This window comes from Taurulus bubalis, assembly GCF_910589615.1.
Source record: "Taurulus bubalis genome assembly, chromosome: 3".
In the NCBI taxonomy this organism is placed as follows: Eukaryota; Metazoa; Chordata; class Actinopteri; order Perciformes; family Cottidae; genus Taurulus; species Taurulus bubalis.
Genome location: NC_136591.1, coordinates 10612755 through 10628301, shown reverse-complemented (window position 1 = coordinate 10628301; position 15547 = coordinate 10612755). Strand labels below are relative to the sequence as shown.

Genomic DNA, 15547 nt, shown 5'->3' with positions numbered 1-15547 from the left:
GATAGTTGTGACCTTTTGTGACTGCAGCTCTGGAGCAACCTTGTTTGAGAGAAATACAAGCTAGTGTTCTGGAAACCGTTTTCTTTTCCAAAGGGGACAGAACTTGTCATGGTTACGGTCCGTAAAGGATTTCAGAAGGTTTGTAGTAATGTTCAAGACCAGAGGAGCATTTTTAGACCAAATTTAACCTTTTTAATGACCTCTCTCGAAGAGAAGAACAAAAATGTTCAAGGTGTTTTGAAATCCACTTCCACAAAAACATTTCCCGTGCTGCTACAGGGACGGCTGATTCATCGCCTTCGTGTCCCCTCAGCTTTCATTTATCTTCAATAATTTTTTTCCATAGCTTCAATTAAATAATTCCCTAGAGCCTATTTGTGCGTTAATGAAATAAAACATTTGTATGACAACATGAAAGGGAATCGCAATTCCCTCCAGCAATCTGTTACCTTTCACCATTTTCAAATCATTTTTTTACTACACAATTATGATAACCATAACTAATATTAATGCCAACAGTCAAATTAATCTTTTACTTTGCTTATTGTGTGTTTTTCTCTTTTTTGACAGATAATTGACACTCACAATATGAGTGTATTTATTTACGAGTTTTTTTATTAATAACATAGTATCAATATTTGATTTATAAATATCACATTGTTAAGGTCAATATATGGAGCTGCACCCCCAACATGCCTCATTCACTCTCCTCTTCCCACCAGTTTCATTTATAACCCCAGTAAAACCTGAATGCACTTCATCTATTGTAAATCAGCGTTTCCTTCTACATCCCTTTTCTTTCTCTCAATTCTCTTGATTCTCTAATTATGAGTAACACACAGCTTTAAATGACAGTGATTCAGAGCGGCCAAAGGCAGACACGTTTAATTACTGCTTAATTTCACTGCAGTAAAATGGTTGGAGGCTGTTTGTTAATTGATTTTTATATTACGAGGTACATGGGGAGCACTACTACTCTGCTGTTGTACTATTAGCAAACACAGGAGCTGCATTGTTTGTGCTGATCTAGTATTGACCCCGACACAGGCAGACCCCCTCGCCCACCCTCCTTTCTGGTTAATCACCCGAGGGTTTGTAGTATTTGATGCAATAGTCAGAAATGTTCAGTCAGACCACGAGCCACTGATCAGAGTAAGTCCTTAATTAAAACATTAGCATGTGTATTTGTTTAGAAGCTTCTATAATTCCTACAGTACAACATACTCAACTTGCTCCGAAATTATAATCTTTTTTTTAATGATTTCTAGTCAACAACGATGTCTAAATAACCAACAAAACACTTCAGTTGTAGAGAAGGATAAATAGATTGGATCCATCTTCCAATTTGGCAGAAGTAGCTTTCCTTGCAGGGAAATAGATTTTCCAAACGTCACAAGGTTACACATAAAAATGTGTTACCTTGTATCTAAGCCATCTTGGCTTTCAGTGACTCCGTTTTCTTTATTTTCTCTAAGTGGAAAACTTGTCATTCAACTATTTCCCAAATGCAGAAGTGTTGTTTTTCCGTTGCTACTTTTGCTTTTTCGTCATGACGATAGGTACTCCCACTACACCAAATCAGGTCCGATTAGCGGGACCAAGCGAGAGATGGAATGAAAACACGTGAAAAAAAAAAGACCTGTCTCAAGCAGCATGATGTCTTTTTTTTCTCTTACTGAGTAGAATTCCTCAAGGGCAAAAGGAAGCTCCTGTATTAATATAAAATATCATGTATTATTAAACTCTATTTATCCATCACTTTTATCCAGACTGCAATAAGACAAATTAAATCAGAAAAAGAATAATACAATGATAAAATTGAATGAAATACCCAACAGTACTATGAGATAAAAAACAACAACAATAAAAACAGATAAGATGGTGTTCCAGCACTATAGTACAGAGCCTTTTTTTAGAAGATGTTACGGATTCTGTGGTCTCAGATCTTAAGGCAGTGAGTTCCACAGCTCTGGGGTCTCCTTTAGTCTTTGGGACCTAGAAGCAGCCAGCAGAGCCCTCCTCTGCGATGTGAGGCTGAGCTCTGGCTCAAAGTGGAGCAGCAATTCAGTTGTATAACTTGGAGATAAGCCACAAAGGGCTTTAAAGGTGATCAGTAGCATCTGAAAATCAATCGTGAAATGTACTGGGAACCAGTGAAGAGAGGCTCAAACAGTGCTGGTATCTTGTCTTCTATTTGTTAAAAGCTGAGCAGCTGCGTTTCGTGGCTTTACCCTGAATACAATGAATGACATTAGTACAACTGAGATGATAAAAAAGGATGAATGACCTTCTTGAGATCAGGCTGAGAGAGAGAAGATGTTACTCAATTGATTAAAACATGATTGAATTCCTTTTTTTTTTTACTTGTTTTTCAAATGAAAGTTCAGATATTACACCCAGGTTTCTGGATGCAGGATTGACATTTGTTCAAGGTTTTTATTTACATTTGTAGGCCAATATATTTAAATGCCCAAAAATATTTGTTTTCATTTTGCTGGAGAAGGTATTGGACATCCAGCACTTTATTTCTGACAGACAAGATACAAACCGATTGCCTCCTTTACTGTTTTTTCAATAGAATTCAAGAGCAGTATTTATCTTTCTTAACAAATAAGCATTTTATGATACTTTAGTTACTTTTTTTGTATAATTAGAGCGATGACCTACAGAACAAATGGGGACACTCCCACACATAATCACAGACTCACAACTGTTCAGCTCTGAGGCCTTACAGGTTTGTGTGAAGGCCTCTGAATCAGTGCGTTATTGTGTAGCTATAGACAGTGTTCAGAAGTGTTGCTGTCTTGAAACTAATAATGTTTCTGCCCGCAATAAGAACACACCATTGGATGCATGTTGCATCATTGTCCTCGGGTCTTACGTTTCCTTTGTATTTGATATCTGGGTTATTAAAACATAGATGGACATCACTGGGGGAAATTGAGTTGCCTCAGCTCCTGACAAGTTGACTTGTTGGTGATGCCCATGCCAGTTCGGTGCGAGTGTTCAACATGAAAGAGGCAGGTTGATTGTACGCCAGGTGAGTGACGGCTGCTGCAACCTTTTCACATAAAAAATCAGCTGTTGTCAAACGTACGGACAGATTGCGTGGGTGTTGTAGAGTTTAAGCCTGTCTCGGGACCATCGCAAATGTTAATTAGTAGGTGCTCATATTTAGCATATTTATTTTTGTGTTCATGCTGATTGCTTTGTAGAATTATAGTTGTCACAGTTAAGGCAGAGATGACCCCTGAGGTAAATAGCACTTGCAATTTGGTGAGTTTTAAACCCGTGGGGAAGTCTTGTGAACAACAGCATGGATACCCCAGAGCTCTGGTACACCTTTATATGCAGAATACATGTATATAGAGTTATATCAGCGGCCACTGTGTAGACATGTATTGTAGGTTAACCAGGTTTTGTACAGGATTGATACAACAAATACAATGGTACACCATAGTTATGTTAAATTATCTGCAATATAAAAATGGATGGGGGAGAATGAAAGCCTTTGATCTTGTGGTTGTGGTGAATCCACAGTGAGAGCCGCCATCGTAGGCCAGTGTCCATTACAGATGATTCCTGCTAAGCAGCCGCACTCTCACCTGTATATTTGGAACCCAATCTGTTCATGAGCTCTTGGCAGCTCGTGTGTGAAGCACTCGACGTAAATCTTTATCAAAACCGATTTAAGCACCAAATCTTTTTGAGCGCCGACTTAGGCCTAAAGCCCCGAGTTGTTGATGTTGTGGGAAGTTAATATTCAGTCTTTCACAGTCATCATTTGGTTTTGTTCAGCACTTCATTTCAACAGCGAGCCTGGAAGATTTCTGCAGTGAATGTGGTGGGACGACACACACTTCTGAGTCCTGTATCATTGTTTTTGAGCTTATTTAAAATCCAATAACCTCTTTCTGAAGACCATTTAAATATACACTTAGGCCTACACATGGGTGACGTCTCTGCCCATCGCGCATGTCTTTCACCCACACATGCATGTTGTACAGAAGCAAGAAAAGACATAGACCTATCTGCATGAGCTGATGACTCAGTGTGGTATTAATCATGTTTGATGGAAATGTAAACACAGATTTACACAAACATGGAGCCAGTCGTTCACACACCCTGTCAGTGCTAATGTGCACAGACACCAACACACAGAGCTGTGTTCACTGCAGTAATGCCATTGCTCTGTCACTGTCATTAATAAAGTCATATCTGAGACATGATGGGAAACATGCTGTGAAAGTTGTTTCATCGTCAATTTGGCAGAAGCAGCTCTGTGCTTGAGTGGTGCCCTGTGAATAAATACGAGGGCTATATAGATGAGAACACTGCAGATACATCACTGAGCTATAGAACATTCATAATGCACAAGAGATGATATCACAAGTATGGTAATAGGAAACAAAGGGGACGGCTTGGTGGTTGGAGTTGGGTTTGATAGGATTTTATTGACTTTGAAACCATTTTACGTTGTGCGTTTGAGGGTTTGGGGCACACAAATTCAGAGTTCAAACGTAGGTATTCTTTTTGTACAGCATATTCAGTGATGAACTGTCTGGGCTGGCAACTTGAAGCGTAGCACACAGAAAGATCTGAGAACAAAAACACAAGTATAAAAACGTAAAGCTCTCTATTTGTCGAGTTTAATTGGCATGTAGCAATCCAAAGTCACAATTTGATCAATGTGTGACAGTTCATGTATTGCATAATTTCCAGTAAGTAAAATACAGTAAAGTACAAGTTGTTATACACTACATGTAGCAATATACAATGAGAATATATAGGTCATGCAGTACTGTTTAACAATAGGGGTGGTAGGGTTGAATTGGGACACAAAGATAATAAGCCCCGGTATATGACCTGGAAATGGATTAACAATTAAAGCAGATAATAGAAGCCAACTGTAGGGGAGGAGGTCGGGGTGTAGCAGGGAGGAGTGAGCCGTGAGCGTGTGAGTTTGTCTGATTAATCTGTGAAGGTCTTAATGCATCTCTGAATTGTTATCTCCGATATCGACCCAGTGCAATGAACTCTAAGTCTGTATCTGACTGGCATACACACACCGTTACATCTTAGACAAAATCATCTTCAAAAGACTCTAAGTCTTGTGCAACTCTTCAAAGAGAGGCATACTGTATTTTTCATGAGATGTAGTGTTGAAGCCACACAGTTGGAAAGGGGGAAGGCAGGTTGTTTTTTTTTGTTGCAAAGTGCTGCCAAGAGCCTGACAAAACAAGCTGGAGAGAGCTTCAGCGTAAAGGAGGGTGGAGAGAGAGAAGCGGAGAGGTGAAGATTGAGTGCCAGGGACAAGCAAAGGCATGCAAAGAAAGAGAGTGAGGGGAATAGATGAAGAGTCGGAGCAGCCGAAGAAAGACCGAGGCGGAATGAAATTGAGATCAATACGTACCTGCAGCAGCAGCGCATATTTTTGTCTTCCTCCCCGACTTAGTTTGGAATATCAATTGAGACTCAACAGCCTCGGTGGTGATGAGAGAAACAAAAAGGATGAGAGGGGAAGGGTCGAGGCAAAGCGCTGGATAGACACGGCACAGGAGAGACAGGCGAATTAAAGAGAAGCCAAAAGAGGCAGATGAGGGGAATTAACAACGGCATGAGAGACAGAGCGAGGCCCCAGATACGGGTTGCAAAAATAACAATTCAGAAATTGAACGCTGTGACGCATGGGGGGGGACTGACAAGGAGAGATATTGAAAGCCAGACGGAGGAAGTTGGACAAATAGAAACACGGGGGGAAAAAAATTTCAACCGATGAAATGAGATATTTGAGAAGAGGCGTGAGATAAATAAAGAAGTACAGTGGCGGATGCCGAGGGAAACACTAGCGAGACAGAATGCGGCAGTGACCAGAATGGATATGAGAAGGAAAGATAAAGAGAGAGAGAGCAGTGTCTTTGTCTTCAAATGACACTGAACAGGTCCTTATCCATTTTGAGTCAATAACCAGTCCAAATAAATGTCAAGTGCACTTTTAGCTGAACTTTGCAGACACTCAATCTTCTCACGGTGCTGTTGTTTGGTAAACCTATTCGGCTGCTCTCATCCCCCGACCTGGTTGGTGTGTTTCAAACAAACTGGTGCATTCGCCTGTTTGGTTTGGTTTGTTTAGGCTGGTGTGACTCTGGTGGCCTCGATCCGCCTCCAAGCTACTCTGGTAGCGTTGGTTCGTGGCGTGGAGGCGAAGCGGGTCAACAAAGGCCGTTAGTGAGGCCAGGTGCATGTCACCCCCGAGTGTCGGCGTTTATCCAGAAACATTAAACAGTGAAAAGTACTTAATAACAAGGTCTGTTATGCCTACTGTTAGGCATAACACATAACGACATGTTGAATCAGTTATTACGATCACAGTCAATGCCGTTGTAAATTAATTGTTTCAGGGCCATTTTGTTAAATAAATAATGAAATGAATGATTGATGAAGTCCATTTAGTGACTTCAGTTTCAGGATCCTGGTGTTGTGCATGCTGGTTCATTCTGAGTTCATGTCATAGCAGAGTTATTGTAATTATAAGTGAAAGGACTTGTATAATAGCGTTCATATCAAGTGCCTGAAAACCAAACATGTATAGAAGCCTCGCGTCAGACAAAAATACTGTTGTTTGTTTCCAGGTTGAATGTATACGGTGTTATATTGTCAATGCACAGTTAACCTCTGCCATCTCATATAAAAGCAGCATCACGGTCACGTCTTCCTACTTTTATTAATAACGGCAATGCTTTCACTGCTTCTGCTGTGAAAGAGGCTTATTGAGATATTAGATTATAGATAGATAATAGATTATATTTGCAAAGAGAGTTAAACACAGATGTGCTGCTGATAAGTGCTTACAGTTGGTAATTTATTTAATGTCGTGCAATAAAAAAAAAAATCATAGGATGCCTCATTATTTTATTTATTTATTAGGCGGTTTGATTACAATGAGGCTGAATCTGTGCATGTGTCTCTACCCTGCACCGAGTGCATGCTTGGAAAGATTCCAGCCCGGTATGAGGCGAAAAAGAAACAAGGAAGAGAAGGAAGCATCGTGTATTTTTCGCTCCACTAACTTTCACCAGGCTCTGCACATTAGTCCAGCTTTAGCTGGACTTGCGAGCAAAAGGCACCCATGTATTCATTTACATTTACATCCCATCCTCCTTCCTACTCTGACTCCAATTCCTTCTTTCTATTTTGTCCACCCCACTTGTTCCAATCCTGAATATGTCTCTGGCTTTGCTTCCTCTCAGGTGGAGCTGGAGAGGGGGAAGATCCTCCACATCAAGGCGCTGGCACTGGGGGACCTGAACAAGGCCGGCCAGAGAGAGGTCTTCTTTGAGCTGAACGGACAGCTGAGATCTGTGCTGGTTAAAGACACACTCGCCATGAAGGTACACAGAAGGGATGGAGGGAGGAGATACATGACGGCTGAGGGATAGATAGGATGGGTTGAGAGAAAGATATGTCTTCAGGCTAAGGATGAATGGATGGATAAAGGTAAAGTTCCTTAAAACAACTGATGTAGGATCTAAGCATAAGAAAAGATGTTATGACTGTGCACTTGGCAATTTATTCATAGAAAGAAGTGGCTGTGAGGAGGAATGTTTCAATGGGCCGAATGGCTCTATGGACGGATCGTTGGCTGGATGAGTGGATGAATGGAGGCAGGCGTGTGCAGATGACTTGGATGGGTGGAGGCATGACACTTCTCTTTGTCCCGCCCCACAGGAAATGAAGTTCCATCCTAAGGCCCTGAAGTCTATCAAGGGTCAGGTGGGAGCACCCATGCCTGGAAAAGTCCTGGAGGTCAAAGTGGAAGTTGGATCCAAGGTGAATTTACTGTTAATCCTTTTTATTTTCTATCAGATTTGATTACCTTACATTGCAGATAGCTTTGCTTTTATGTGACCTCTATTCTTTTGATTCTATCACAGTTCCTTATTTAAATCATGTTGCCATTTTATGAATAAAAGGTGTTTCTATTTAGGAAAACCTTTTTATTTATCTGAAAGGTAATCAGTCTTGTTTTGTATGAGCACTAAAATAGAAAGACTTCTACGCCAATGCAGCTGGCTATTTAAAAGAAAAAAAGAGTACAGTAGCGATGTGTTTGGTCATCAGTCCCTTTATATTTAAACTCACATTCACAGGAAGTGTTATTGGCTGTATTAGTTACTCTGTTAATGTGTTGACTATCTTGTGTGTCCTTTTTGAGTGTAGTTTGTTCGGTTGTCCTTTGACCACAGTGCTTGTTCAGTGCTCTGCACATTTGACTCGTGTTTTTAATGCCCTGTGAACTCCCTCTATAATCATGAAAGGTGGAGAAGGGTCAGCCGCTGTGTGTCCTCTCGGCCATGAAGATGGAGACGGTGGTCAACTCCCCGGTGGCCGGTACCATTAAGGCGGTTCATGTCACGACCGACTCCTCCCTGGACGGAGATGACCTGATACTGGAAATCGAAGAGTAGAGTGAGAGGGCAGAGCGAGGCATGGGGGAGTAGTAGTAGTAGTAGTCGGGAGTTAAATCATCTGATTCTGGAAATGGTGAAGTGGAGGAGTAGGGAAGGTTACAAAAATAGGAGGAAGAAGAAACAACGGGAATCCTTTCCATTATCGACAACAGCTCTTTGGCAGGATATTTTGAACCCTGATTTGTACATACTCTGTTGGTTACACTAGGGAAGCAAAATGAAGCACAGCTCCACACATATCCAGACACCGGGTGGGTGTAAATAGCAGGTAATGTGATAATCCTAAATAATATATGAATTTGATGGTAATTCCTTGTTGAATTGTACCACTAATCCAATTATTTAACTCTCCCAAAAGCAAAGTTGTTCCTATAGGTGTGGTGATTAGGTCTAAAATCAATATATCTCAAAGCATCTCTTAATGTCCTGTCAACTTGTTTTAGAAAGACATTATACATATGAATTGTGATACATTCCATTACTTAAATGCTAGTCTTAAATGTGATGTACTGCAAAATAACAATGTGTAACACTAACCGGGTCATAACATCTACTTGCAATTAAATGCCACAATTTCCATCTCTATGCTGTTGATGTTGCCTAATATATTCAAAGCGAGTAGGTGAGACTTCGTATTCATGACGACGATGTTTTTCCTAGTTCTCAGCGGGGGCTCAGACAAAGAAGGATAGACTCGAGGATGTATTTCCAAATCGTTCTTTCATATAGGTAGTCATTTTTTCTTAATTTTTAGAATGCTCGCCTTTGCCAGACATTAGTCACAGTGGAGTGGTAGCTTTTAGACTAAAATACACTTAACACAATATTGTTCTATGGAAAGACAACTAAGCACACTGGGGTTTAGCACACTGTGGTTTACACAGGGGCAGAAGGGTAGAAATCACAATACTTTACAAGATATGTATGTAATAAAACCTTTCACAATAAAAGCACAACAAAGCAGGGAGCACGTTTGAGGGTTGACAGAGATTCACGCTAGAGACGTCCAATGTTGCACCAAAGTGAAAAATGTTACTGTATAAGTAATAGTAGATGGTTAATTTTTTAAAATCTGTAATGGTGTTGAAAATGTTTCCCCATTCACACCTGTCTTTAAAATCCCCAAACCATAAGCATGCTGTAGAGACGTGGTCAAATTAAGCTTGAGGCCATGCTGGAAACACCCAAATAGAATTAGGGATGGGATCCGTTATAGTTGGTTGAAATGTTACTTTTTTAATCCAAAACCAGTTGCTCACTAAAACTAATTGAGCTCTATCTGCTTAATTATTTTATAGGTCTAAAGTCAATAGTCATGAAGCGATATTTGAGGCCTTTTTTCCTCTGTGTCTCTGGTTTAATATTATAACGTAATGCAAAAGTTCCACCGTTCCGCCTTTTCTAAGCCAGGCCGATATTATGGTGACTGGTCTTTTGACTGCATGGGGCTTTTAATGCTAGGTGTAAATGGGATTACATGAAGGCATGTGGTGTTATTTTCTAAGTCTCTGCTGATTAATTTATGAATTAATTCTCTGTCAAATGATGTGAAATTAGCCGGACTAATAAGAGACTCAGGAGACTCCCGGTAGCAGCACTCGGCTGTGTGTGTGTGTGTGTGTGTGTGTGTGTGTGTGTGTGTGTGTGTGTGTGTGTGTGTGTGTGTGTGTGTGTGTGTGTGAGCTGAAAGCACATTCTAAAATAAATGAAATATGCATACACACGCATTGATGCAAAAATATAACACTCCCCGAGTGCTGCCTGGATGAAAAGAAAACCAAGTACACCGCACAGTGGTGTGGCTACGTCTCCATAGTAACACTGTATCCTAAAAATGTAACAGCGATGCATCCACGACCTTACTCAGCTGTCAGATGATGTGGGTGAATTAAACTTAATTCCACTTTGTTTTAACTCAATGTTCTACTAATGTCTGGCCTTTTAATTATCTGAAGGCCTTGAACCTGAAAGTGATCTCTGCGGAATTGAATGTTTTCCCCGACCAGTGAAAGTAAAAAAAAAAAGACCACATATCAATTACAGTAGGAAAAGTGTCACGGCATGAAGTGTTTGGGACAGCGAGCCAGAAAAGACACAACAGCAGCTTACTTTTCCTGTGCGGCTTTGACAGAACACGTCGACCGAAACACAAAATTGAAGTTTTGAACTAAGCGTCAATACTGAGCACCGATATGTCTCCTCACTGCCATGCATCAATGCACCGCCTGGCTTTATCAATCTGTATTTTAAATCTTTTGAGAGAGATGGAGATGAACTGGTGAGATGTTTTGAATAAGTGTTTTCGACAAGTTGTTGCACAATAATGTCGAGTTCCCTCCTCCTCTCTCTACTGACTCTCCTCGTGTTTCTGCTTTTCCTGCCTCATCCACCCATCCAACCAGCTTTCACCATGTGTTTCACTCGACCCGCCTCTCCCTTCTCTATACAGTGTAAATGTTCACATGTAAGATGATGATGATGCATCTGCTCATGCAATAATGTAGACATTACCGCAGTGTTTCTCTGTCTGAGCCAGCCGTGATTATAACCACCATATTTATGACAATGTACTACTGTTTAGTGTCTGGGGAGGAAAAATAATGAATTTGAGAGTAAACATAGCTGGGAAATGTTATTTGTTTCAGAAGGGGGATAAAACATTGACCTATTCTCGAGCTCACGCTATCAAGAGGTGAACTATTGCAGAGAGTATGAGAATAGGATCTGCAACATTTCTTTTTTCATTCAATTTCCTTTGTGTGTTTTTCTGAAACTGTTTATTTACTCTCTCAGTACAGCAGGCATGACTGCCTGCAGATTCCGAATGTCTCCCTGGAAATCTAAAGTTGTCTTTCATTTTCTTATTTCTAAATCATCCTATTTGTGAAATCCACATTTTAGAGTAATCAGTTTTCCTTTACTAAGGTAATTTACATGTAAATCCAAGTATGTATGTTTAAGTCCTCGGAAAGACAATGAGCTGTAGCGCACAAAAAGGGAAACCAAGAGTATAAAAGCGATAATTGTTCTTTTGTTTTATCTGTACTTACAAATAAAGTTAACTATAGATGAATCTGCATTGTGTTGGTGTTTTTTTAATATTCTACACGGTAGGCAGGAGATAAATCCTGAGCAATCCCACAAATAAAGGCAGAAGAAAGTCTGAAGGCCGGCTTAAGTTAATGCTTCTCAAGAGCAAATGTCAGCAGCACAACATGCGATCCGGTCTGTGAAGGTCTCAGCACAAAGCAGACCAATCAGCATCTGACCAGAGGAAAATGGGCATTTCACATCAGCCTGTTAAATCACATCTCTTTCACAATGCTATGTCCAACTGGTAATTAGATTTCAACAATAAATGTCATAACAAATGTCATAAAAAAGACATAGTATACTGACGTAGTATACTGTACCATACAATTACCATAAAGTCATAGCATAGTTTGTCATAACAATGTACATAAAAACAATTCTGGTGTATATGCCATAAAACTTCTTAGTATAGTAAGAAGAAATCACAATATAGTAAGTTATAACAATGTCACAGTACAGCGTTAAATACAAATAGCGTAGTATATTAGGCCCCACATTAGAGTGTAATAAAAAAAGTAAAAATGTCATAAAATATGTAATAAAATAAATAATAAAATGTAGTCTGTCAGTTCAGTTAATTTTTTGTATTTTGATACACATTTTTAAATACAAATTTAGAAATAAGAGAAGCTCATTTATTTACCCCTTGGTAAATAAATGTTAAAGTATAGTATAAAAAAAAAGTCAGAATGAAGTTATACAAGTAGTGCGTTTATAAATCGTAAAGAATCATAGTATAGTACGTCAAAAAATGTCAGAATTAAGTCATAGTATAATATAACATTTATTAAAAAGTCATAGTATAGCACGTTGAAAAAGTAAACGTAAAGCATGTAAACAAACAGTCATAGTGTAGCATGTGGGAAAAAGTGATTCTTCAGAATGTGGTGGTCAAGGTCACTGTGAACACACACATCATATTTGGGGCCATAACTCAAGAAATAATATGCCATTTATGACAATATCGCACAAATGTCTATTGAGATAAAAATGATGAATTGACGATATTTTTCGTCAGACATGGATTTGTGAAAGCGTAGGCATACACAGTCTGTAAATCTAGTTCATGAGCTGCTATATTACAACTCTTCATGAGTTTTCTTTTTTACATCCATCACAATTACGTCTTTATAGCTTTCTATACAGTGTTTCCCATTAATTACCAAGACTGTGGTGGCTTGCCAAAGACTCTTAAAAATATATTTAATTTCTCAACCATTCAGCTGGCCCTGTCCGGGGCATTTACTCTGCATTGGTGCGCAGCGACTGGCTGGAAAATGAAATTGATTGCAACTCCAGCCATGTCAGTTTTACAGCAGCCTTGGCCTGAACTTTGCTGCTTCAAAGGGCCGTGGACCGATGCCCGCTGCGCCCACTGCGCCCCCTTTTCCCTAATGGGAGCGACGCAGACCCCTGTTCTCAGCGTGGCTGTTAACAGGGCGGGACTGTCCGAAGAGGGGATGCCAGCATATGGATCCCGTCTCGTTTAACATGCTTTGTTCATGCTACATCCCTCTGAGATGTAGGAGAGTAGAAGTATAAAGTTATGTGGGGGGAAAGTGAAGCACAACACTTTAAATGTGTCCTTTGTTAAGTGACCATATTGGTTATGAAAGGATAAACATGCAAAAATATTTCACTGAGGTCAAAAAACGGTTTGCTCTCCAGTTTGCTGCAAACAGAGGGAGGCATGGCCTGTATGAAAGGTTTAGCTGCAATCTAACAGCACCTTAAATTACATTTATATATCCATGATAACATAAAATCATATTTTATCAATTTTTAAGGTGATATAACATCATAAACAATGTGAACAGACGTTCAAGGCTTCGTTCGAAAACTCAATAGAGGCTTCAACGGTATTTTTTTTCAAGTTGACCATCCTGCAGACATTCAACTGGAGTATGAAATAAAAAATGGATATTTGCATTGATAAATTGTCCTTTTGATTAATAATTTCAATACAATTACGCCTGTATGAAAGTGTGTTTTCAGTAATCAGTAAATTACTTTGGGATCAACTCTAGGAATAATAGACTTTGTGGCCAATTGTATGAGGGCAATTTTAGATTTAAGAGATAGCAAGGACAATATTCTGTATAATATTCTGCTGCTATGGCGCCGGGATGAAAGAATAGCTCGATAATTAATTGTCATCAGATTAAGTCACAGGGGCAAAGTGGCACGATGGATATTATGACCCACTTGTCATCTCACTTGAGTGACAGCTTTGATTAATAACAACATAATCAAATTTGCATATGTGAATTGAGAAGTGGAACATAGCAGTTTGCCTGCTATGACCTTGATTGGTTTGCTAATCTTACTAAAAATAAAACTGATGTTGGCATATGTCACTAAATTCATCATTTTTAAAAGCAACACTGGGTTTTATTCAAGTGGACATATGAATATTCTCCAAACGCTATCATTTTGTGGATATTATCAAGGCTATTGCCTCAAATCACCCACTTGATGTTGTCTTCAGTTTAATCAGAATAATGAAGATCAGATTTATCAAATGAAGAACGCTATTGTATGAGGTCAAAATGGTCACAACTGTGGTATTACATGATCTACAAATGAAATAGGACTGACATATAGGACTTCAAAAGAAGACTATCTATACATTTTGCAACACTCCTCTGCATTTATTCATAGATTGATATGATATGTTTTGCACAGATCACCAGACGCAGGAATCGGGCACAACTGCATGCTGCGTTTAAGTGCAGGTGGGAAACCTGTAATTTCAATGTGGGGAATACATTTAAATAGACAATAGAACAAACATTTAACAACTAGTACAAACTCCTACAAACATAAATGTAAATATTTAAGCTTCTGCTGGTAAACGTGGCAACTAGGAGGCGCTACGCTGCAGGAAACAATAACATCGGGAGGGAAACACATTTCAGCTATTCCAAGCTGTTTTAACAAGATAGATTTTGCAGATATCCATAATTCAATTCATCCTCTTAACATTTCAGATATCCACAACGTCATTCTTGCATTGCATTTTTAATTGCAATCAAATTCTTCCAGGGAAAAACTCAAATTTCAGATATTTATAATCCGATCGTTACCAGCCATAACTGAAGTAAGCAATGTTAGCATATCATTATCTTTTTGGAACCAATCCACAATACCTTTATGTATATCTGAGTCACAATGTATTATTAATATTCAAAATTCCGTTTTAGATATCTGGAATGCGACTGTATAGAGTATATAGTTACTAAATATGTATATGTTCTAATTGAGGGCTGGTGAAAGATTTTGTCAATTAACAAAGTATCTTTCTCACTTTGAAATATCAAACGATTTCATTGAAAGCCCAGATGTCCCAGGTTTCCACGCACACTTAAATGCAACGTATGCAATTTAAATATAATGTGTCATGTGTAGATAATGTAATCCTACATTTCAGACCATTTTGAGACTAATTTGACTCCATACAAATATCACACGATGTGTTGTTCTGACATAAACAATTTTAAGCGCCTCAACTAAACAGTTTTATGAAAAATAATCGTTGAACTTTCTGCTGTACCCTTGCTTCAATTATTACTTAAAAGTCAAGTGAAATATTAAGCGCACAATGGATTCCTGTGGCTTTCACAAGCCGTCACACGGTGTGCAAGATGCAAACTATCGATGATAAACACACACTTTGAACAACAAGAGAGTCCTCAGTTCTCTGCTAATGAGGCCTCTAGTGGATCCTTGTGGTCAAAGCAATACTTTGTGTTTTAGTTGAATATTCATGCTGTAGTAATGATCACATGGAAGGCCTATTAATCTACAAAAACAGATTAGTCTGATTCCATAGTAATGGAGATAGAAAGTGTGTCATATTGTTGTTAATGTTTAATTCCATCACTTGATATGTGGGACAAAATCTCAAAGTAAGTGATATTCACTTACAAATAAGAAGATACAAACTGGAATTGTCGTTCAGAAGCAGACTCATCTATATCACA

At 39.1% G+C, this 15547-nt stretch overlaps 1 protein-coding gene across 1 annotated transcript in view; it reads left to right on the top strand.

Annotated features, from left to right (window-relative positions):
* Window positions 1-9048, top strand: part of pcxb (pyruvate carboxylase b) — a gene marked incomplete at its 5' end in the record, with an annotated part of 237021 nt that extends 227973 nt beyond the window's left edge. The window contains 3 exons of the mRNA XM_079215460.1: window positions 7251-7391; window positions 7729-7830; window positions 8319-9048. Of these exons, the coding sequence (XP_079071586.1) occupies window positions 7251-7391; window positions 7729-7830; window positions 8319-8468 (393 nt within the window). The 3' untranslated portion in view covers window positions 8469-9048. The remainder of the gene's footprint in view (window positions 1-7250; window positions 7392-7728; window positions 7831-8318) is intronic.
* Between the last annotated feature and the right edge of the window lie 6499 nt (window positions 9049-15547).